Here is a 25000-nt window from a genome sequence, read left to right on the forward strand (position 1 = left end):
CTTGGTACGCTGTTGGTCTTTAAAAATGTGGACTTATGAAGATAAAGGAACACTCTGAAACAAAGAAACCTTAGGATAACAGAAGAGGAAAACCCTCACTGAAAGACTCGGTAGGTTCATTACGTTTGAGTTGGACATCGAGGGGTGGAGACCCGGAAGTGACTCAAATATAGCTGAGCATTTAACCAGGTACTAATTCTAAAGTAAGCAAGGAATCATTGATGAAAGGAACGGCGGTTATAAAACTTAGTAAACCAAGAGACTAAGGACGAGAAGATGGACGGATTCTACATCAGACCGTTTGTTAACGCTCACACTCACCACCCGTGTAATTTAGTTGTTCTGTCGTTTCTTTGGTTTTTACTGGATTTATTCCGAAGTGTGAGAATTTGTGTCTCTAGCATCTTTGTTACTGAAAGGAAGACGGGCGGCGATCCGTGACGAAACGCATGAATCCAATTTCCAGTTACATAGTTATCAAGACAAGTTGAAAAGCCGGTTGATTAGGGACTGTTTCAAGTCGATTATATTGCTATCTCGGGTAAATATTATTACGGAGAGACACGAGACAACACGATTGTCCTCTATCATGGTCTAAACAGTTTCCGTCAGATGCCCTCACCGTTGGGTACGCGGTAACCTGCGATCATGCTCTCTTTTCGTTTTCTTAAATTGGGCTTGATGGCAGGTTGGGTAAATTTCACGTGTCTATAATGTTCGCGTGATTACAACTCTTGAAATGCATTCCACAGCACAACGTTGCGCGACATCCCAAAAAACGGCTGTGAACAATTGAAACCTAAATCCCGGATTGCACGGTACTGAATGATATTTCTCTCGTTACGTCAACCATTTTCAATGTGTCAACCAGAGGTTTATTGGCTGTTGAAACAAGGATGTTACTAAGACTACGTTTACAATCGGTCACGCCAAAACGCAGACTGCACACTGTGCAGACCCGGGATAAAATATGGCGTTACCTTCACTATTATTGAGAGCTAACCGTAAACAGGCTAACCTGAATGTTATTTAGGCCTAATTCAGGCTAAGCGAATTTTCATTTTACAGACGGTCTGCACAGTCTGCAGTCTGCGTTTTTCAGTGTCCCGTTTACAATAGGGCAAAAGCTTTCCGATTCGTGACAAAGTCGTTTTGGTGTTTACACACAAAACGTGAATCCGGCTAAAAAGTTCCCAGGTACGTCACGGAATCCAAAGTGGAAACTTTGTATCCAATTACTTTGAACTCGGAATAGTTTTTTCGTGTAAACAGGTTTTTCAATGAATCCGGGTGCTTCTGAGCGCTTTTTCGTGTGAAAATATTTGCTTTTTGAAAAGTATTTCACTTACGACATTAATTCGCTGGGCACCACCTCCTTCTTAATTTATCACATCGGCTGAAAGTGTTTGAGGTTAAGAATACACAACTGCCTGGAGTGATGTGTTTGTCTATCGAATTAAGACTTTTCGCGCTAATTTTAGATGAAATATGAGAAAATGCAACGCAAAGTGTATTTATGAAATTTTCGTTTGTGTTTAGCTCATTTACTTTGAAATTTTGACCATTTCTTGTTATTTTTATTTGAAATTTCCTGACGAGATGGCCAATTGTGTCCGGATACAAAGCTAAATGCAAACTGTTAAGAATCCGAACATTCTGATGTGTGAATACCTGATGAATCCGAATACTCTGTTTGATACGAATCCGGCAATATTCACGAATCGGGAAACTTTTGCTCTAGTGTAAATGTAGTCTAAAACGAAGAATGGGGAATGGGGAATGGGGAGTGGTTAATGGGGAATTGAAAATGGGAAATAGTGGTCATCGATCGACAAAACACATCAGTTGGAGTCAGCGAACGTGGATTACAAAAATTTGGTTTTATCAAAGGAGTTTTTAATGTAATTTGGACAACGTAGATATATTCTAAATGCTGTTGTTTCGAGCGTTAGCCCTTCGTCAGAGCGGATCGGGGAATTGTGGGTTATGTGTAGTTTTTATTTAAGCAATAGACCACAACTTTCTATGGTTTATAGGCTGATAAAACACGCGGGATGTTGGTAGCACACGAGGAGAATTCGTAAATCACGAGCCGCAGGCGAGTGATTTACGAATTCTTCGAGTTTTATTCCAGCATCCCAAGTGGTTTATAATCCCTATAAACCATAGAAACCTGTGGTCTATTGCTTTTATATAATAATTCAGAAGACGCGCGATTTTTTCATGAATTTACTGGCACGGGTTGTCCTAAAAGCCGGAAATTCCGGAATCCGGAATCACAGGTCATTGTTTTACCAATACAGAGAGTTAAAACTCCTAAACATTCATAAAAGCCAACCTTAGGCTTAAAAACGTTTGTTTAGGCCAAAGGTTAGCTTTTATGAATGTTTAGGAGTTTTTACTCTCTGTATTGGTAAAACAATGACCTGTGATTCCGGATTCCGGATTCCGGCTTTTAGGACAACCCTACTGGCACAATAAAACATAGTTGATTTGGTTATTATATAAAGTAGAGTAGGAGCTACGCTATTGGTGGTAACATGTCAACGCGAAAAATAGGAATACATTAGTCAAATCAAAAGCGTTCGTGAATACCGTGAGGATTAAGAGTGTCGATTTGGAAGATGAATTTTTGTTCCATATTCTTGCGGCTTTCCGTCGTACCCAGATGTAGGGAAAGGCCGCAGATAGCCATGTGCTTTTTGGAGTGGTTAGGGTGATTAAAATGACGAGCGACTGGCTTAGATGCATCCTTGTCATTCTTCTCAACGTCGCGAAGGTGTTCGCGGAAGCGGTCGCCTAGTCGTCTACCTGTCTCGCCAATGTATAATGACATTTGCGGAGGTAGATGTGGAACGATCGGTGATCTTAACAGATCGCTCTAATTTTAGCGAGATTCCTATTCGCTGGCTTTTGACAGTCGACTCTGAAATGGCTTTTTTCCTTTTCCGTTCGCTCGCTGAGGATTTCCTTGTTTTCTTTTAAAACTCGTGTGTTTCAAGAAAAAATCGTTGCCTGACTGGTGAATTCCACAGTAAATTTCAATTGAGAAACCGATATCGCTTCGTGATTCATGCGATGTCGGTTTTCCGCGTGAAATTTACCGTGGAATTCACTAGTTAGGCAATGAATTTTTCTATAGAAGAAAGTAAAGAAAATGATCTAATTGAGCAGTAACCGTAAACACCAAAACGCGGAAAATTTCAAAACTTTTATTTTCACTAATGCTACAGTCAGTAAAAAATAAATAACCCGGGAGCTCCGCTTTTAGTCTTGGCTAAATCTATATATTATTTATTTTGCTGAGAGAGAGTAAAAGGGTAACAACTATATCTGTTTTTATTTCTTAGAAAATAAATCTCGGAATTCGACCCCAGGACCTATATATGTTACCGCTAAGTTTGCCTGGTCCTTTAGGTAGCCGAACACACTGGTTTGAAGCACACTCGACTAGGATGCAGTTGAATACACATAACCAAGCAATGAACGAACAAATCAACCTCTTCGTCAGTATTTAAAGTCAATCTATCTCAAGGTTTTTTTCCAAAAAATGATCATGAACAGATGTGCACTATTCAAGAATTATGGCTGATCAGCTACCCGAACAGTTCCGTGATTCCAGGCCAAAGAAATGAAATCGAAAAATGAACACAGGAAAAAAAGTCAACAACACGGGATATTATTTGCGGACACCCATCCAAATAGTAACCCCAGCCAAGAGGGCTTGTCATTCTTCTCAATATCGCGAAGGTGCTCGCGGAATCGGTCGCCTAGTCGTCTACCTATCTCGCCAATGTATAATTTATTGCAAAACATACAGGTTATGCAATAAATGACATTTGCGGAGGTAAATGTGAAACGATCGGTGATCTTAACAGATTGCTTAGATCCCGAAATATCTTGCTACTGTTAAGAGTGAAAGGACAAGTTTTGCAACGCGAGCGCGCGCATTTGAAAGTGCCGGGTTGCTCGTTAGTTTTGAGTGCGCTTCTAACTAAAAAGTTGCCTACGTTTTTGTCGCTTTTGAATGGAATTAGTGGAGGTTGCGAAAAGATTCTACCAGTCTCGGGATCATTTTGGAGTAATTTAAAGTTATTAAGAATGATACTTTTGACTGCGTGATTATGAGGATGGAAAGTGAGGGTGAATGGAATTCTGTCATTCTTATCTTTTTGTGATGTTTGTAGTGCCGATTGTCGATCAAATTGTTGGGCACGTTGATGGCCCGCTTTGACCTCAGAGACAGGATAGCCACGTTTTTCGAAGAACTGGCACATCTCTTCTGATTTGCTTGAAAAATCAGAGTCATCAACGCACTCTCAATAACATGATGCCATCCATATTCGTGCAGTGCTTCAGAAAATGAATGACCTCTTGAAAGAATGAGTGCAGAACATTAGTGTTACATTAGTGTTAAAGTATACTTAGTGACGTGAATTGGAGTCAAGTACGAGAATCTGAATCCACCCCTCGAAATGTGTTCCCCTGTCGAAAGCGAATTGTAATATTGACTCACATCGGTTGGTCTGCGTCGAGGATTTTTCTGATCTTTCTTACGAATGTCTTCTTCCCGCCTTTAAAGACTAAATCAATGTCTGCTGCCCTCCATCCTGGCTTCAAGATAAATCCACTCCATGGCAGTTCTCTTGAGTATTTTTGATATATTTTCAGTTCTCTGTAGCAAAGAGGCGAAGCGTGCGAGCACGTTGCACTGTGATTTGCATAACCTCGCCCCCTCTCAGTTGATTGACGGAACAGAAAAACCCTAAAATCCTTTCGAAGTTTGCAAAATGCGCAGCGCGATACAACGAATTTGGCTGTAAGAACCTTATAAAATAAAAATAATAAAAGTTAGCATTCTTATTTATAATCACACACGACTCCTTGCCAAAACTCATATTTTCTATCAGTTTAAGTCTCTTAATCGGGTTTGAAAGTAACATGCTTAGGAAGATGTTTGTAATTTTCTGGTAACGTGTTCCACACAGTGGGACCTCTATAAGTTATAGAATTTCTTCTTAGAAGATAATTGTAAGATGGTACAATAAAATTGCCTACACGTCTTGAATCATAATATCCCTGCTAATCTTTGTGAAACATCACAAATAGGCTTAGGAGCTAAGCTATGATAAATAGTGTACATAAATGAAATTTAAGTGCTTTTGTACACATTGGTTAAAGGCTAATTAACAATTAGACCCGCGGGCTACGGGTCAATAGCCCATGAGGCGAAGCCAAATGGGCTATTGAAAAGGCAATAATAAAGTTAGCAAATGCAAGTTGAAGAAATTTTGATTTGGGAATAAAACGAAAGAAAGCGTCACGCTTTTCGCTACTCGAGGACTATTACTAATAGTTGTCTAGCTCTAGTAGCGTAGCCAATTAAAATGCAGGATTTGCATTAGTCCACCAGTTGGGTGATACTAATAGGGGATATGTCTCAGCACTCTCATGTTGTGATCTTTGAAGCCATGGATCATTCATACAGCTCTTAGTTAAGTGTATTAACTCGATGTTTTGTAGCAAGCTAGGGGAGCAAATACCCAACATACGGTATGTGGCATTAGGAACATTTCTACGAAAGTACATAGGTAAGGTAGTTAGGTACTTCTAAGGTAAGATCCTCAGCCTCTTTAAATGCTTGACTTTCTGACTTTAGCCTTTCGATCTGCGGTTGCCAGGACAGCTTAGAATCGATAACTACACCCAGACAGTGACATTGACTAGTGCCAACATAACGTAAGATCTTATCACCAAGTATAATCCGACTCAGGCCGGGGCCACAGAAACACTTCTGGCTTTGCACTATGGGGAGGATGATCTGTAGAACAAGTGTCTTTTGTTTTCAATTGCCAACACAAGCAAAGAGGGAAAAAATATTTTCTACTGAAGTAGTTTTTTGTAAAAGAAAATTATTCGCTGAAGTAATTTAGGCCTATTTAATAGAATCGTTTCCTCAAAGCCAAAGGTGTCTTGTTGACACCATCTTTACCAACCTTGTTCCCAGGGTTTTTCTCCGCCGAGGGTGGCAGAGAAAAACACTGTAAACAAGCGTGTATCGTGAAGGGTAATCACGTGTCAAAACATAAAGAAAGAAAAAGAGAAAGAAGAAAATGCATGGAGCGCCTGTTTAAAGAAATATGTTTTTAATTGAAGGTACTGGGCAGCGAGTACCACTGGCAAAATCTTGGGGACCTAGCCGTGCCATAATCGTTCTCTGCTGGGATATAATTGAGTATGATGGCTTCGTCGTCGGGTACATCACAAGAGCAGCGTCGGTGGTTGGTGGTTGGCATTGCTCTTCACCATGTCCTCACACCATGCCTCAGAGATAAAGTTATGAATGAAATGAGATCATTCTACCAGCATGTTGTACGAAACTTCGGCCTTGACAAGCAGACATTTCCAGCTATCATGAGAACTATTCCACCAAGTACAACCAACTTGAATTACCTGAGTATCAACAATAACGACACTCTCCATAGTAAGCCAAGCCACTACGACTACTGTGTAAGGGACGAAGTATCGTTGGCCAAGCTGTATATGAAACCTTTCATGGCACAGTTCAATGCGTTTGACCATACCTTCGACTGCTCAGCAGCCCTTTCCGTTCTCTGTGGAGCTTTGCCCTTCACGTCCGTCAGAAAGGTGGCTGAGGATTTGAAGAGTAAGGTTCGTAATGAGTGGGCGCATTGCGACTTTACTGTTTGGACTAAGGCCCATTACGATACCAGTTTTGACCTCATGGAAGCCTTAGTCAAGAACTTGAATCTCTCACCCACTGTCGAGGCGAGGACCCTGGATGAGCTAAAGCTGTGGAGAAAAGAAGGTACTGTAGTGATACCGCACTGTCTAACTCAGCCGCTTGGGGCATGTAATGGGTTAATAAATAAACACGTTGACAAAGTAAAGTTCTGGCCACTAGGTGTTCGTATTATCTTTATCTTGGTGTCATGGACACTGGAGACATACGCGTAGAAAGGGAACGCTGATCGATTGGTAAAATCTCTAGCGCAACGCAGAATAATCTCATGTTATTCTGTTTTTACTGTAACAAACATGTGCCGAAGGTAGCACATGTTGCTGCAGTGTCAAAATGTTCACAACTGCAAGTGGCGAAGTTTTGGGGCTTAATACGGTACAGTGCAAACAAGACCTCTGCAAAGGCATTGGATACAACTTTTGAGAATGCAATAAGAACCATAGGGGGTCCATTCAAACTGTGTGCCCGTTAATCCCTATATATTTCACATAATTTTGATAAAATTCAAGATAGTGTAGTGTACTGCTATTATAATCACATATTAGTATTACCCAACTCGTGGACTAATGCAAATCCCGCATCTTGATTGGCTACGCTACTAGAGGACTATTATTAATAGTCCTCGAGTAGCGAAAAGCGTGACACTTTCTTTCGTTTAGTTCTCAAATAAATATTTCTTTAATTTGCATTTGCTAACTTTATTATTGCCTTTTCTGTCCGACTAGTTGGGTGATACTAAAACAATTAGACCCTACGCCCTTAAGGGCCACGGGTCAATAGCCCATGAGGCGAAGCCTCATGGGATATTGACCCGTAGCCCTTGCGGGCTACGGGTCTAATTGTTAATTATTACACGCTTGCTCCTCTCGGATTGGATGATAAAAAACAATCATCCAATCAGAGAGGAGCAAACGGCATGATCAGCAATCCAGCCATGCATCCTTAGAGCTTCAAATGCTGGATTTTTCCAGTATAATTTGAGGTCTGGCGCTTCGAGTTTTGGACAGATTTCAGATATAATAATATACATGAAACAATTACTCGATTCTGATTGGCCGAGAGCATTGCAGTTCAAGTGTAACACCAATGCAAATTTACACATCGAAATTCTGGATTATGATTAGCTAATAAACAATAGGGTTAGGTCAGAACCAATCAAATCTTTTGTTTTCAAATCAAGCGCGCGCGCTGGGTGGCGCAATTTATGGCGAAATTTTTTCCTGATTGCATGATACGCGTGCGTTTGTTCTGCCATCTTGAATTTTTTCGTGTGTATTGTTAATAAGTAATCACATGATTTTCCTCGTGCAATTTGGAATAAATAAGCAATTGTAAATTTTTTCAAAGAAACCTCTGAGTTACAGCTTGACTACGTGATTTGAAACTCGTACGATGGGAATTTGTTGGTGAAAATCGTCTCGGTGCTCGAGTGTTCCGAAATCGAGCTTTTCACCATTGTCTTTCTATTGGTACGCTCAAGTGAACGTCGAACACAAACCCTTCAAATCACTAAAATTCGTCGTTTTAAGATACAAGGATTACCTTAAACAACACTTCAGGTAAAAATACTATATTTTGTTATAATATGTTATTATAATAGCAGTATACTAACGATATCTTGGATTTTATCGAAACTGGACGCTCCGTGAGCCTAAATTGGGTTGCCTGTGGTTCGTGTTACACAAAAACAGAGGGCATTGAGTTGCGTGGGAATGAAGGAGCTGGAACTGGATTTTCCCAGGATTAATGCCGAAAACAAAAAAGCGAAAAAAAGAAAGAAAGCCCAGGAATCCAATAGGTACTCCTGGTAATTTCTACAATTAATGGAAGAAGCAGACTAGGGGATCGAGCTCGAATGGGGTATATTTTTTATCATCCCCGGAGCTGCTCATTCCGGAAACGAAACACTAATTATTTTTTGTTTCCTCGGAAACGAAACGTGTCTGACTTCAGGGTGACCTATTTACACCATGAAGTTGAGTGGCTAATCAAAACAGAGGTTGTAATTGAAAATCTAAACATCTGTGAGATGCAAAAGCAAATTTGCAAACACGTGAACCTGCATCGCAAATCATAATTCTGACAAACACAGAAGCGAAGGGAGTGGTTATAAATATGGAGTTTCTTACTATCTGAATGATTTTGGGTTAGGTTAAAGCGATATATATATTGTTGAAAAATCTGTGTGTTAATGAGTAATGTAAACAATCTTCGCACAAGTATGTCGGAGCAATAAATTGGGTTAACCAGGAACCAGTGAACGAACATTGTTAGCTTCCCAAATAAACTTCATTTTACTCTAGAATGAGTAAACAAATATCTTCTGACGTGCAAAACTATGGCTACCGTGTAGCATGAAATTGTTGCGGGACTTTTATTTCGTGGACGGGCGATTTTTGAGGTTTGCGGGAACAATTTTTGCTGCTCGAATTGACGGAAATTTCCGCTGGAAACTAATTTTTGCGGTTTTCTTTTCCAGCAGCAAGACTATTTTAAACGTTTATTGGGGGAAAAAACCCCAATAATCCAGAACGGGTGGAAATAATGTGGCATCCTGGAGGCCTTAGTCAATGGTGTCCCTTCGGATGACCCGTTCCAGCAAGTTTAACGTGACCTTTTGATTAACTGGTTTGAGTTCGTTTCTTGTATGTGCCTCAGAGACTGGAAAAGTATTGACTTAACCTTTTATCCTTTCGTTCTGTTTGTAGCAAGCTCCGATCGCTTTTTCTCAATGCAAGTATCAAAATAAATGTTCTTTTTTACCCCAATGTATGATATATAGTACCGTAACACAAGTGGATTAAAAGCCATTTTTAATTGTATTAACGGGAGTAATTGTTTGCGGTTTTTCATTTTGCTGTCTTCTATCGATTCTTCCCGGTCACAATACTGCTGTGACGTAGATTAAGGAACACGTGACTTCAAGTGAAAAAGGAATATCGATATAAACAGTATAGTAAGGAATAATTCCCTTGAAAATGCCTAAAAGATGCGTAACCACTAGATGCAACAACACGGCTGACCCTAAAAAAAGGATAAGTATACGTAGGAATCCTTCGACTCGCAAAACGCAATACCTCAAAAAAGAAGTAAAAATGGCTCCAGATTAGTCTTGGTAAAAAGAAGCCCGGTAGAACTTCTTCACTGTGCTAGATTCACTTCAAAGAGTATTACTTTCAGTATTGTATGGACAGCAAAACGAAAAGATCGAACAAGAACATGGCCGCTATAACGTCACGCGGAAACACTCTATAAAACACCATTCACGTTACATCGGCATCGCTGTCATTGGTTGTATTGTGTTCACCGGATAAAATCTACGCACTTCTACTACCCCCTGGAACTTACCAAATGTGCGCATATAAGACTCTAGGCAGAAAGACAATACTTAGCAGGGAAGTGACAACTTTTCCATTTTCCGACACGGGAAAAAATAAAACGGAGAAATTCTACTCATATGGCAACCCAGTAATTATGTGAGAGAGATAGAGATTAACAGGGATACGGTTTGTATGGGCCACCTATGTAATAAGAACAATAACGACATCAAAAAACAAAAAGGAAAACAAAAAAATAAATCAAAACAAGTAGCACTTGTTACCTAGGAGGGATTCAGAAGTTTAACTAGTCGCTTTATGTGTGCTTCTGTTCCATACAGGACTAGAAATTTGTCTTGGTAAACCACTGGATGACACTCTTCTGCAAGTCGTACGTAAGGAAGTTCAAGACCTTTATAACTGTGTGAGTGATTACAAAGCGAAAGAAGAGAAGGACGTACAAAGTACTTGTGCTATCCTTGCTCTTTTTAAATCCGAGTTTGACAAAGCCATTCATGTTGTTGAGCAGCAGTACTCAAGTTTGCAAACAGCGTGCAAGGAGCTTCACAAAGGCCAAGATACTATGAGACAAGAAATGATTACAAAAGACAAAGAACACAAACAACTCCTTAGAACATCAGAGCTGCACTGGAAAACAAGACAAGAACAAGTAGAGAATCTCTGCAAAACCATGGAGGAAAGAAGTGCTGCCCTACAAAGAGAACTGGACTTACTGAAAACAAAGATGGGCAATTTAGCCCTTTCAGATGATTCCAAAGAGGTCGTTTTTGATGTTCCGGAACTAAACAAATGGTTTACAGGAAGGGAAAAAGAAGTAAGCAACCTTGAAAAGTTATTTTCTTTCTCACATGGGGGCGAACTTAAGATGGCAGCCATCTGCGGTCTTGGCGGATGCGGAAAGACGACGTTAGCAGCTCACTTTGCGTGGAAGCATAAACCAGAATACGAAGGAGGTGCTTATTGGATTTCCATGGAAGATGATCGTAAATTTGAAAACTCTTTGAATGACCTTGCATTACGACTAGGAATCCTGGAAGATTCGTTTGATTTGACGCTGTCTAAGGTCCTAACGTTGATCTCAAAACAAACAAGGCGGTGGCTTCTTGTTCTTGATGATGTAGATCAACAACATCTTTCAGAACAAATGAAAAAACTTTTGTTTGGTCGTTGGAAAAGGCAAGCAGGCGGCCATGTCCTCCTAACAACACGACGTGAACCCAAGGAAGTTTTTGGAGCAATAGGTCTAGAGCCATCACGCTGTGTTGGCATTTTCGTCTTCACGATGGACGAGGCAAAAAGATTTCTACTTAGCCGTAGTGATGTCGGGGATCTTAAAGGACAAGAGATGGCGTTAGATGAGCTTGCCCGGGAACTTGGTTGTCTTCCCCTAGCTTTAGAACAAGCTGGTGCGCATATCAAAGCCGTTCAGTGCTCTATAAATTGCTACCTTGAAGAGTACAAAATTCAGCGTTTAAACTTGTTGAGAAACTATCCGCGGACAAAACCATCGTGGGAATACGAGTCTGAAAGCCGCCTAGCGGTGCATACCACATGGCTCTTAAACTTTGAATATGTCAGAAAATCACCACACGGTGAACTCGCATCCAGTTTCGTGAAAGCTGCTGCCTTTCTTGCACCCAGTGAAATTCCAGAAGAGCTGATCCACTCTCATCTGTTAACTGCTGATGCTCCTCCGGGTCATAACTTTAACCTTGACATGATGAATCCTCAGATAGTCAACATCTTGACCAAGTTTTCGCTTTTTCAGCAAAAAACATCCAAATGCCTTGAATTGCACCGTCTAGTTCAGGAAGTCCTTCGCAGCAGAATGGACAGCAAAGAAACTGCCTCGTCGTTGCTTAAAACGGTTCAAATTCTGCACCATGCCTTCATCAATTGCCCATCACCGGACCAAATCCTTTCCGATATAACAGCAAGAGTGCAGGAACAAGCATCTGCCTCTGTGGCAAACCCATCTGTGTTCTATATGTGGTCCAAGTTAACAAGTCATGCTTTGGAACTGCAGAAGCATTTAACATTGTTTCTCTTTGAGGAAAAGATTGAATGGGACCTTAAGGCGGTGGTTATATCTGCTGAGACATCTCGTGTTGTTTATGAAAATGCCTTACACTTGAGCGTCCACGGGCATGAAGAGAAAGCAAAAGAAGCTGAACAATTTGCTTTTCAGATCCTGGATTCTTGTGCGAGTGCCATCGAGGCCAACGAGCTCAAAAAGCTTTTCCCGCACACCATTCCCCTGCCTCAGATGTTCCGGAAAATCATTTCCTACTCTTCTCGGCCTCCAACTAAATCTGATAACTCTGTCAGTGATGATAGGGAGTGTGCTTTCATCGATGAGATTCGTTTGCGAGGAAACGCGGCCTACAAAGACGGGCAATTCCAAGAAGCAATCGACAGGTACACAGAAGCAATTGAAGCAAGCAAGGAAGCAAAATGCGTGGATCCACGACTTCTTAATAATCGAGCAACGGCGCATCTCAAACTGAAAAACTTTGAAAAGTGCCTTCAAGACTGCGAAGAGTATATCAAAATACGGTCCGGATGCTGGAAAGGGTACTCAAGGAAAGCTCTGGCTCTAAATGGAATTGGAAGGAAGGGTTCTGCATTGTGCTTCGCAGCTATTGCATACTCTCACGACGCGAGATCGTGTCGATGTTATGAGGCTTTTCAAACTACTTTCAAAGCTGTAGATGAAAGATGGGAAATTATTAACACGTCTGAGGGTCTTAGAAGTTCTTTATTGGAATCCAAAATCCCAGAATTGAGAAAGAAAGTGCTGCTTCTTGCCAGTGACCAATACAACATAGAAGGTGGACGACATGTGAAAATAGGTGAAGTGACTCATGTTTTAAAGAATTCCGATGGTTCTAATGACATCGTTGACACCACCTTAGCGGCTTATTGCAATGGGAAAGACGTTACAATAAAATATGACGGACTTCGTTTTTCCAAGAAATGTTTTGTGCAAAACGTTTCGTTTCTGGAAAAAAGTACAATATTTGTGGGACCCAATGGAGATGTGGAATTCACGAACTGTGGATTTAGGAGTAGCAACGCATTCCACGCAGTAACTGTCTACGGCACAGCAAAGCTCATGCAGTGCACAATCAGTGACAGCCCAGCCGGTGGAATTTTAGTCGAAGGTTGTCTGGCGTCAGCTTCATTGATAAAATGCAAAGTAAAAGGAAACGGCAAAAAGCCAGTAGAATCCTCTGGCATAGACGTAACTGCCGGCGGGCGTGTGGATGTTAAGGAGTGCCTTATCCACGGAAACACTGAAGGGGTTCGCATTTTCTCACTCGCCTGGAACAAGGGGGGATTGCCTAAGGAGGCCACGGTAGAAAATTCCGAAATTTACGACAACAAATTTGAAGGCATACACATAACTGGAGATCCTCATTCGTCTTGTGCTGTAGACATACGAAGAAACAAAATTTACCACAACAATGGCCATGGAGTTAAGGTGTCATTTTACGTTAACGACTTACGTTTGCAGAAAAACGTTGTATTCGAAAACCTCTGGTGGGGAATATGGGTGGAGTGCAATTCAGGTGGTTACTTCGAAGGCAATGAGATTTATAACAACAAGATGGGCGCAATCAGAGTTGGCAAACAAAGTCCGGGAAAACCTGCCTGCTTGGTAGAAAACAATGAAATTTACAGCAACTGCGGGCCTGCCTTTCATGACGGACTGCATCCTTTTGAGCTACATGGTTTTCCGAAGAATCTTCACGTCCACTTCTTGGGCCACAAAATCCGGAAGGAAGAAAATGCGTTAAAAGGCGTAGGGACCGAATTTGAGTTTTCTTTTCCAAACGCAGTGTCAGCAGATTTCAGGTCCAACAACACGTGTAGTCAAAATGGGAAACCCAAAGTGGAATTACAGGCAGCGTCTTCGAAATCAAACTGCGCTTTCTGCTTCCGACGTGAAGTTCAGTTGAAATGTTGCAAGCGTTGCATGACAGCAAGGTATTGTGGAAAGGAATGCCAGACACTCCACTGGGGAAGGCACAAATACCTATGTGCAGCTATAGGACAAAGGAACAGCATAGAAGTTTGCGTTCCGGTTGGTGATGTTGGTCCACTTTTTGGTGTTGCTCCACGTTGTGCTGTTGTTCCACGTGGTGTTGTCGTTAGACATTGTTTAACACATCCAAGGCTGGAGCCAACGGGGCCCCGCTATGCACCCCGTCCCACAAAAGATGGAACCCGATTTGTTGTGAAGATTCAAACTTTTGAGTTTTATGATACAAATCCAGGTAATCCAAGTGGAGCTATAAGTGAAGAATACAACGATCCTAACAAAGCAAAGATGACAATTTATGACCGAAGTCGCTATCTTGATTTTCAAACTACTCAGCAGCCGCGGCTTTATCATTTAGTCATGCAGTGCGGCGTGATGGGAAGTACCATGTACCTAGCCAAAAAGATGTTTTGTTGGGCGGCCTATAAAGATAACAAAACGCTTCGAATTTTCACCCATGAATTTCCACCCTTACAAAAATGGTGAAGGCTGCACAATTGCTTCAGTCCGATGGAATTCGTGACTTCGTTCCTTTTTGCTTATTTTAGTCGACTAAATCTACGAAACTTTTACAGTGGTCGTTGAGGTATTAGGGTCACGGGAGTTTTATTTTGTTTAAAGAAGAAAGAACAAGTCCTAAACGACTGTACTTGCAGAATACATTCGTGATTTGTCTTCTTCAGTTGTTGCCTAGTAGTTCTGTTTTGCTAACTCAACGGAGAATACAACTGAATCAGTTGGTGTTGGGCTTCAAACCTGATCAGTCTATTGCCAGAATGTATGGATCCTCCCTTGATGTGGAATAACAAAATGGGAATTATCTAAGACAGGCAATATGTTCAGTAACGTTGCCCTTCACGAGAAAAAAAACATGCTTTACTATTTGTCCGCCTGGTTCAGCTCAGTACGATACCTGGGACTTCGACTCCCCTCCTTCATCCAGAAGACGCATAAAATGGTATGTAAGTCAAGAACCACTTCTAAGCCAGTTGACAATGATTTCGAGAAAATACTATGACTTTGGTCGATTACTGTGAGCAAGTTCCAGCCGAGAGGCTAAGGAGATGACAAAAATATTTCAATGGTCTTTATAGCTCTCTACAGGGTTCGTATCCTAAAATTCAGGGACAGATTTTCCATTTTTCAAGGACTCCACGCACTACAAAAGAAAGCGAGAATCAGATACTCATATAGTAGCGAATTTGCCTACCAGCGAGTCAAAAGTCTATAAAAGTCTATGAGTAATGAACAATGCCCCTAAAATTTCTGCTTTCAACGTCTCACGACGAGTGACACTTTTTTGCATGACCGATGAACTCGCAGTAATGGACTGAGTGATGGAGTTATTATGTTCGCCACTTTCAGGTGTAGGGGATTTTGAAACTTTGGCATCTTTACGTGTAGTTGCTGGTTGTTGAGGAGAACAGCCAAAAAACCTGAAACGCTTGCTAATGACCGTTTCTGCTGAGGTGTCAGTGTTTGATGTTTTTTTTTTGCCTTCAATTGACTTGTGAGCACCGACTCTCCTCTCCCTTGCTCGAAATATAAACGTCCTTCCTGCACACGATGCATTCTGCCTTATGTTTGTCACCCTTGAGTTCTCGCAGCCACTCTTTGTACAGTGGTTTCTGAAGGCACAATTAGCTGAAAACACACTTGTTCATTGTTATAAATCTTTCACTCGTGAAAACAACACCCGTGCAAACAAGGAAGCATTTGAATAGTACAAAACATTTCATTGGTTCTTAGCATTGCAGATATTGAACCAATCAGAGCAATGAATATAACCAAAAACAGGAAAATGTACTCAATGTGCGTGCGTGGGGCGCTTGATGGACGTTCGGAGAGTTGTACTATTTTCCCAATCCCATAATGTAATACCTTTTGGGGGGTTCTTTGCATAAAAGCAATGCATGTTAATTACTCTTGGGACTGTATCATGCATGCTTCAGTGAACTGGATATCCATTGTTTTAATGCAAATAACCCCCGAGAATGAACTGTATTATGGGATTTGCGAATATAGAGAATGATCGTTTTCGTTTGTTTTTTACTATTATGTGTTGCTACTGTTCTGCCAGTAGCATATATTTTCATATCGGGCACTCTAGAATCTAGGATGGATGAAATTAGCTGCCAATTTCAAGGACTTTCCAGCACTGACTGCAATTTTCAAGGGCTTTTTAAGACCTTGGATTATTATTTTGAAATTCAAGGACTTTCAAGGCGCGTGCGAACCCTGTCTCTAAAACACACAGTGTCTATCCGTCTTCCAGAACTCCACGTAACATGAAGAAATTCCTTGGCCATAGTTCAGGTAAATTACGCACCTGCTGTGGAATTGATTAACTCCTAGGCACACCAATAATTTGTCTTATTTGCCTATGTGATCAAGAGTACCCATTTGCGCCCTTTCCGAGAATTTGTATCGTACGATGTACCGAACACCAGCTGAGTGTGCCCCCGACAATCTTCGTTACTATTTAACTTTTCTCGGAAAAAATACCCGCTCTTCAATCCCAGTGAACAAAACTTTTAAGAAATAAAAATCCTAGCTAGCTAAGAGCGTGTCATTTCTCAAAGAGCCAGCAAAGTAGAAAATCGTAAATGGTTTGAACCTCGGAGTCATATCATAATTTAGTAAAGTACGATCGTGCGGGTGAGTGTAGTCCTGGAAAGGACTGTTCGAGATGACATTGAAAATGTCACAAAACACGCAATGCCAGCCAGCAGTTAGTAGTGTCGTCCATGGTTACTTACGGCGATAGCTGCAGGAAAATGTATCTGTGAGAAACGAAAAAATTGTTAACTCCTACTAAAACTCGTTTGAAGGTCGCTCAAATATACCATAAAATTGCGATTATCGTTAAGAGTTCTTAATAAGATAACCAAGTCGTTAAAATCAAAGGACGCCATTGGTATCCAAGAAGACATGTGCAGAGGAGGGGACAGAGTTACGAGCATGTATATAGTATATATAAACAAGAACGCTTCTTCAGCGTTAACTAGGGTACAAGCATCAAGAAATTAAAAAACCGATTAATTTGATATGTCAAAGAAAGCAGTTACCTTGAGCTCTTGTTTTCATGCGTGATTGAGGGCAAGACCTTTTGAGAACTGGCGTTTGTGAAAAAGAAAGCGTTTCAGGTTAAGAAGTTGAACACTGTTTTAAGGGACGGTTCGTTATTTATAAGGATGATAATAGCCTTGGTATTTTCCTAAAGTCCGACAAAAGAGCACTAATTTTTCCTAGCCCGTTCAGTATATTTTTGGTCAAATTTGCCAAAGTCCGTTCAATTTGAAGTGACGATATTAAACACGTGAAAATCATGAAATGTTTATGTACAACTAGAGCGAGTAGTGTTACGTTAATACTGCACATTAGGTGAAAGTCATTTTGAACTCACGGTTCGGATCAATACAAGTTCGCATTATATATAGGCCAGTTCCCAGTTTTTTTTTTTTGCCGAAAACGAGGTCAAGGTAGATGACGAACTGAGCGAAATTATGAGTGAGACAATTAAAACTTTTAAGAAAGGGATATGTTCCCGCTTCTGAAGATTCGGACCAAGATTCAGGAAGATTTTGAATGATGTAAAATCAAATTTTTAGCTTGATTGTTCGATCAGTGGAAATTTCTAATTTAAGGAGCAAGGCATCTAAAAGGCTGCTACACGGACAGCTCAGTTACTTTAATTAACAGATTTAAAACCACAGCTTGTCACATTTCGAAAAAAAAATGTTTTTGTTCACGCTCTAATAAAAGTTTATTTCCGAGGCAGATAATCATGACGGCGCACCTTTCCAGTCAATATTCAAACAGCTTTGTGTGCCGTAATTTTCATTTCGTTCCTGTGTTTTTTATTTTGCTTTGATTTGTTTACACCTCTTCCCATTAATTTAAATATAAGTGTTAAGGACACGAATTTTAATTTTTGTTCTCTTTATTTTATATGCGTTCCATATATACATTTATATTTGTGTTTTTTTCCATTCTAATTAAGTATGCAACTCGTGATCGCATTGCCCGAAACGGAAAATACCATAATACTCTTTATTTATCCACCAAAACGTTTCCAGTTAGGAGAACTTTTGGCTTCCGGGCACATAGAGGAACTCGAACGGCCACGGATGCTTTGCAGGTTTTGAGTCATTTAAGACCTTACTTTTCAAGAAACATTGTCCCTTAGCTGGATTCAACGTCGTCAGTCTCCCTCTGTCAGGCTATAAACAGAAATTTGAAAGAATGAGACCGTGGGACCTGCACGGTCTCCCTTTTTCAGATAATTATGAAACCTTCAATTCACAGTTTTTCTTTAACGCGTCAGTATTGTTTTAAGATTTGATTGTTACCATTGAAAATTTGAAGTAAAAAAAATAAAATCGAAACCGTTCAATGGAAAAGGCCAAAACGTTGCACTGTCATAGGAGACAAATTCCTAGATCACCTCTCCAATTCTTACAGTTCTTAGATCTGTGCGTTACATCAAAACACCCTGCGAATTTGATGACATCACGGTGAACGATTTCGGAAATCGTATTTAGTATGCACGAATGAAAGTTTGAAACGAGAGAGGCCTCTGTGGAAAATAGGAGGAAGGGAAAAGATGCCCGACATATCGAGCTAAGAAAATGAAACAACAGAGTTTTGGCGGGGAAGGCGATTGCGGTCACTATGGTAAGTGGAACGCATATTTGCTGAACGATTTTTAAACAATGCGACAATTTAGGCCTCAGTCTGCATTAGACGAAATCCCCGCCATGCTGAACTATGGCGAAAGGTTGGAGCAAGTGCGAGCAAAGCAACTGTTGATTTGAAATAGACCTAGTAGGCTATTTTCGCGGCAGAGAAAACTAGACCGACATTGCGTGACCCTAAGGTCACTTGAAAATATATCGACAATTTAGGCCTCAGTCTGCATTTTACACCCAGTCTGCAGTCTGCATTTTATACCTAGTCTGCAGTCTGCATTTTATATTGACCGGTACCGGTAAAGCCTGGTTTTCGTTAGCGACGCAAGAAGAAGCGCAAGCATAAGAGCGCTTATTTCAACGTGAAAACGGGGTTGACGCTAGCATAAGCGCATGCGCAAGCCCATGCATAAGGATCAACATTTTTCCTTTTCCTTGTGCCTGGGCTTATGCTTGCCTTCGTTTGCGTCGTGTGAAAACGAAACACAGCATAAGCACAAGGAAATTTGCTAAGTCTAGCCAATTAAAGCTCTCGTTCCAGATTTTCCGCGTCTGAGCATTCGAACAAAATGGCGGAAGCCGTGGTTGTTATTTAATGCTTATGTCGACGTTCGTTTTCACGCGTATAAGCTACTTGTGCTTGTGCTTGCGTCGCTCGTGAATACGAGGCTTAACTGTCTAGGTTCACACGTAACACATGTAATGGAAGATTCATGGAAAATGGAATTTGAAATGTTATGCGGTGGCATTTGAAGGTAAAATAGGTATTTGTAGACTTTATACCTCGATGTATTGTGAAAATAAACAAGTATCTGTTCCTCTCGCAGTTCAGAGAGTTTTCGTCCACATTTCTATCTTTATTTCTCAAAAGTTTCAACAGATGAAGCGAAATAAATATGACAGATCGAGTGGCGCACGAGTTACAGTATTTTATCTTTTCTCCTGCCTTAACCATTCCGGAAACGAAACATCATTTCTTTTTTTGAAATAATTTCTTGTTGAACATGCCTCTTAAAGTATGTCTCGGTCACGCAATTCTCATATAGACGCTCGGTAAAGTTGTCTCTGGAAGGAGGGCTGTCTCGGCCGATATAAACAGGCCCTAAGAAGTGATATTCGTCCATCGCTTGCGATGATGACCACTAACCCCGTGTGTTTTCTACCTATTGTGCATGCACAAGTCACTTATTGTCCTAAACGATCCTCCACAGATCTGACGTGTACACAGATGGTAGTATCTACCGCGGCCTCCTTCCTAAAGCGCCTTTTCAATTCTACTTCTGCAGATCGCCTAGCTTCTTCTGCTTTGGCTCCTTTGTGAATGGATGCCCGCCAGGACGGGCTGTCTAGGCAGGGGCGTAGCGTCCGTATACGCACGTACGCCCGTGCGTACAGCTCAAATCCTGAAAACCTTATTCCCTGGATGCATTAATTTTAAAACTCATGATAAAATCTGGCCAAGTTTTTTACATTTCGAATTATACTGACAGGTTTGTCTCTGTGTGACTATTCCCAGTATGTTTTCATTAACCGATACAGGCCCAGCCAAAGTATCCAATATTGTTGGACACTGTTGAAAAGTGTCGAACAAGGTGGCCAAACGAATGCAAAATGTTGCATCCAGCATTTTGGATTCAAGGGTCTGGAACCAAATATACCCAGAATCCTTAAAAAAAAAATTCTCGCCATGTTGACGTTTTAAAGTTTCTTTTAAAATTAACAGCAGAGTCACTCTCTCGGACAAAAAGAGAAAGGCTGTTCCAGAATCTGGGAACTGCAACAGCAAATGTGTGGTCTCCAAAGGTCTTGCACCAGGTGCCAGGAACCTAGAGAAGACCCAGTGGAGTAGCGTCCCGGGGTCTTGACTTGCAAAAGGTCCTGCAAATACATTAGCGCCATGCCCCTTAGAGCTTGAACACATGAAGGGCTATCTGTTCGAAGAGAGATTGCTCAAGCTTTTGTCGCTCAGACATTCAAGACTTTGCTCGTTCACCATTTTGTAGCTTAAACTGACGACACTCCAGACAATTGAACCACTTACATCTCCGTTGCCTCAGGAAGATATTGCACATCAAATGGCAGCACAAAGTGCCAGATACTGAGATCCTTAAAAGATCAGGCATGCCATCCATCCACACCATTTTGCAAAAGAACCAAATTAGATGGACTGGACAGGTGGTAAGATCCCAAGGTGGTCAAAGGAAGTGATATAAAGACCCCCTTAAATGCTCACTGAAGACGCTCGACATTGATGCCCAAACCTGGGAAAAGTCAGCCCTAGCAGGGGCGTAGCGTGAGATTTTGAAGGTGTACGCACATCAAGGATGTTTCGGGCGCTCCAAACTAGGGGGGTCTGGGAGCAGGTTCAACAAATTACCATCTGTTCGATGTCTTAGTTTGATTTCAGTATCCCCTTCAGAGAATGCGTCAGCAAGCATAGCCATAAAATCCATGTTGAAAAGTGTTGGAGCCAGGACAAATCCCTGTTTTACTCCATTTGTGATGGGGAATGGTTGGGAATTCTCAGTATCCTCAAGTACTGTGGCAGTCATTCCTTCATAAATTTCCATAGGCCCTCTCTGGTGACGGAATCGAATGCTTTGGTGAGGTCAATGAATGGGGTGTAGGGGTGGTTGGTTTTGCTCTCTGCATTCAGTCTTGCAGTTGGTGTGCAGCAATGATCATGTCAGTTGTGCCTCTTCCTTTTCGGATGCCACATTGGCTCCCAGCTTGATGACCTTGCTCAAGGTGGTTGTTGAGCCGCATAAACATGACACGTGCGAGAATCTTGCCAGCGACTGAGAGAAGGGAGACTCCTCGATGATTGTCACATATACTTGCCATTTCCCTTCCTTTTGTACAAGTGGACTATAGTTGCATCTTTAAGTTCCTGAGGGATGCCCCTTTATACCCAAAATGAGCAAAGAAGGTCAGTCAACTTTGACAGTAATTATAGTTAAAGTGCCGCTCACACCAAAATATTTTTTTCGCTAAAATGAATGTTTGCACCTGTTCGAAAGGCATTGCGGCCATGTTTTCATTTTTCTAACAAATCCTGCCATTTTATAGGCTTAAAAACTTGCGAAAACCCAAGCATCTTTTGTTCACGACGGAGTCAGAAGGGGAGTGGGTCTATTCCTGATTTGACGTCACAAACTGATTTACATTGCATTAATTCTTTGTAAACATGCGTACAAATTAGATGTGACGTCAAATCAGGAATAGACCCACTCCCATTCTGACTCGGTCGTGAACAAAAGATGCTTGGATTTTCGCAACTTTTGAACCCCATAAAATGACAGGATTTGTTAGAAAAAGCCAGCAAAAATGGCCGCAATGTGTGTCGAACAGGTGCAAAGATTCATTCTAGCGAAAAAAATGTTTTGGGGTTTGGGGCTCTTTAAGAAGTAGTCTATTTAGGTAGTCCGTGAGGCTAGTCCATAGGGGTAGTCCATGGACTGGGGGTCAGAGCAGTTTTGTCCACCACCCAGAATTTGAAACAAAAGTGCTAAGCCAGAGTAAAGTTAAACCAACAACATGGAAACGTTTCACGGATAACGTTTTCTCACTATGGGACGTAGATCAACAGGAAATCAACCTGTTCATTGCACAAGCTAAAAACTTCCACCTAACTACAAAGTTTACTGCTTAAATTTCAAAAAAGGAGATCACTTTCCTAGACCAAGAACAGTATACAAAGGAGAACGATTCGAAAAAGAATCTATTCTCTATATCATAACATATCACAAGCCGACTGAAACCTTCCAATACAAGCATTTTACCCCGAACAAAACTCTTCAAAAACAACACTTGAGGTGGCACTATCTCAATTCCAAGCCCGCCTTGAAGAGCGAGGCTACCCTATAAGCATCTTATCGAGAGAGAGATCAATTTTCTGGAAGGCAATGGGCACTTAAACAAAAAGCCAAAACTAGCGAGACGTAAACCCAGCAGTGTCAAATCTTAAAGCAATACTGACGCGTTCAAGAAAAACTGTGAATTGAAGATTTCATAATTATCTGAAAGGGGAGACCGTGCAGGTCTGTGTCATTCTTTCACCTTTTTGTTTATAGCCTGAAAGAGGGAGACCGACGACGTTGAATTCAGCTGAGGGACAACGTTTCTTGAAAAGTTAGGTCTTAAATGACTTAAAACCTGCACTTGACAGTTCTTCCTTCCTGTGCCCAGAAACCAAAATGGCGGAAAATGACCCTCATGAATCGTGGTAATGCGGTCATGAGTTGCATACTTAATTAAAATGAAAAAAAAAAACCGCACAAATATAAATATACATACAGACCACATATAAAATAAAGAGAACAAAAAAGAAATTAATGTGCTTAACACTTATATTTAAATTAATGAGAAGAGATGTAAAATACAAAGCAAAATATAAAACATACAGAAAGGAAATAAAAATTGCTGCTCAGCAGTGTAACACATTACATAATAAGGCTATTTGGATCTTGACTGGAAAGGCGCGCCATACGCTTAGGCGTGTAAGATTTTTTTGTAACAGATGATGAGACCCTGATCAGCAAATCTAGTCTGGCGGAGTCCGAAGATTTACTGAACTGTAATTGGCGGAGTTAACTTGGGAAGTATTTAAAATCTTTGTTCATCCTTCGAAATATAAGGAATAAGAACTAAATAGCAGCTGACAAAGAATATTTGTGTCATTTCGACAACTTTGCTCCGAGACCTGTCAAAATTCCGGCGTATTCAGTTGCAAGTAGTGAGCGAGGTTTCCTTGTATTATCCAAAAAAATTGCAGCAATATTTATTTGATTCTAAAGCCCAGGTCGCATTAGAGACGATTTTTCAAAAAATAGTTTACTCTAGGGACTAAAATCTATCAACACGCCTTTTTTCTAATGCGATCCATCATTTGCCATTTTTCGGAAAAAAAAAACGTCACAGACGGCGGTGTGCTTGGGTGGGGCAGACCAATTTTTCCAAATTTCGACAAAAGAACCCGCCGCCAAAGGTAAATGAAGGCAATTGTTTGCCGCTAAAATTTCGCCTGTGTGACTGACGTTTGCATTTTAACTTAATCGAAATGCGACGGTACATTTTAGTTATAAATGTTATTTTCGTTCCTGCAAGTTAAGTTGATTTTTCCAGCCGTCTTAAAACAGCCAAATTAAAAATTGGTCTATAATGCGACCCGGCCCTAAGATATCTAAGGTATCTTGTTCTCGCCAAAAATCCATCGCGTTTCTGCCGCAGTCTTAGGTTAAAGGGGCTAGGTCACGCTATTTTAGGTAAATTTGTTTAATTTTGTTAATTATGAGCTCTAAACGTAAATTGGCAGAGCAAGAGTCTTTCATTTGTAAAATCACAGCCACATAACAACTGAGAATAATTTTCCAGCTTTCTAAGTGACATTTTGATGTAGACTGATATAAATTTGAAAAAAGGTAGGCCGACGTTTTTCAAATTTACCCAAATTCAATCCATTTCAATCCTCTCCAGTTTTGTCCATTTATGTCCCTTCTTGTGACCTAGCCCCTTTAAGTCAACATTTTTTTTAACCAGGTCACTTTGTTCAAGAAAAAAAATAATAAACAAAGCCCGTCGCCACAGACAGGAAATTTTTCATAGACCGTTCGGTTTTTTTCTGACCCGGTCATCCTTATAAATACTTCACCATCCCTTACCACATTAGCATGAGATTTGCTCATTTCAAGGTCACTTTCCAGCAACCTGGAATTTATATACCCCCTCGGAGCTTGAGCGGTCGACGACCAAAATTAAGGCTCATTTCTTTGTCATGTTTAGCCGTTTAAGCTCCTTAACGAGTCAAAGGCTCATAAAATTCAGTGTCCAAGTTGGCCGTAGCACTCATTTGAAACATTCCATGTCCAATTGAAGCCACTTACAATCGTTTTACACTTGTAATTGTCCTGTGAAAAAGGCGAACGCCGAACGGGAGAGACCTTCGATCGCAAGGGTCTCAGAAAGGATCAACTCCCACCCCGGTATGGCCAACACATCATCCACGCGCACAACCATTAATTAGCAGCCACGGTCAGCCGTGACGGCCTTGGAAGGCCTCATCAGCGTGGCTAAGTAGGTGCTTTGGACATCCCTTTATGCCGCAGCTTCACACAACAAATGTGGTAGCTGGGTTGGGAACACTGATTCCCGTTTTCCCACGGCA

The 25000-nt window shown here is 41.0% G+C and overlaps 1 protein-coding gene across 2 annotated transcripts in view; it reads left to right on the top strand.

The window, feature by feature from the left end:
• The window catches only part of LOC138016637 (uncharacterized), an 18142-nt gene extending 34 nt beyond the window's left edge, over positions 1-18108 (top strand). The window contains exons 1-3 of one of the 2 annotated variants that reach the window (XM_068863831.1): positions 1-189; positions 6157-6829; positions 10422-18108. The exon at positions 1-189 is cut by the window's left edge and continues 34 nt beyond it. In XM_068863831.1, the coding sequence (XP_068719932.1) occupies positions 6238-6829; positions 10422-14632 (4803 nt within the window). In that variant the 5' untranslated portion in view covers positions 1-189; positions 6157-6237 and the 3' untranslated portion in view covers positions 14633-18108. The remainder of the gene's footprint in view (positions 190-6156; positions 6830-10421) is intronic. The other variant, XM_068863832.1, reaches the window with a different exon arrangement.
• Positions 18109-25000: the final 6892 nt, after the last annotated feature.

Source organism: Montipora capricornis, chromosome 9 (genome assembly GCF_036669925.1).
Source record: "Montipora capricornis isolate CH-2021 chromosome 9, ASM3666992v2, whole genome shotgun sequence".
Classification (NCBI taxonomy): Eukaryota; Metazoa; Cnidaria; class Anthozoa; order Scleractinia; family Acroporidae; genus Montipora; species Montipora capricornis.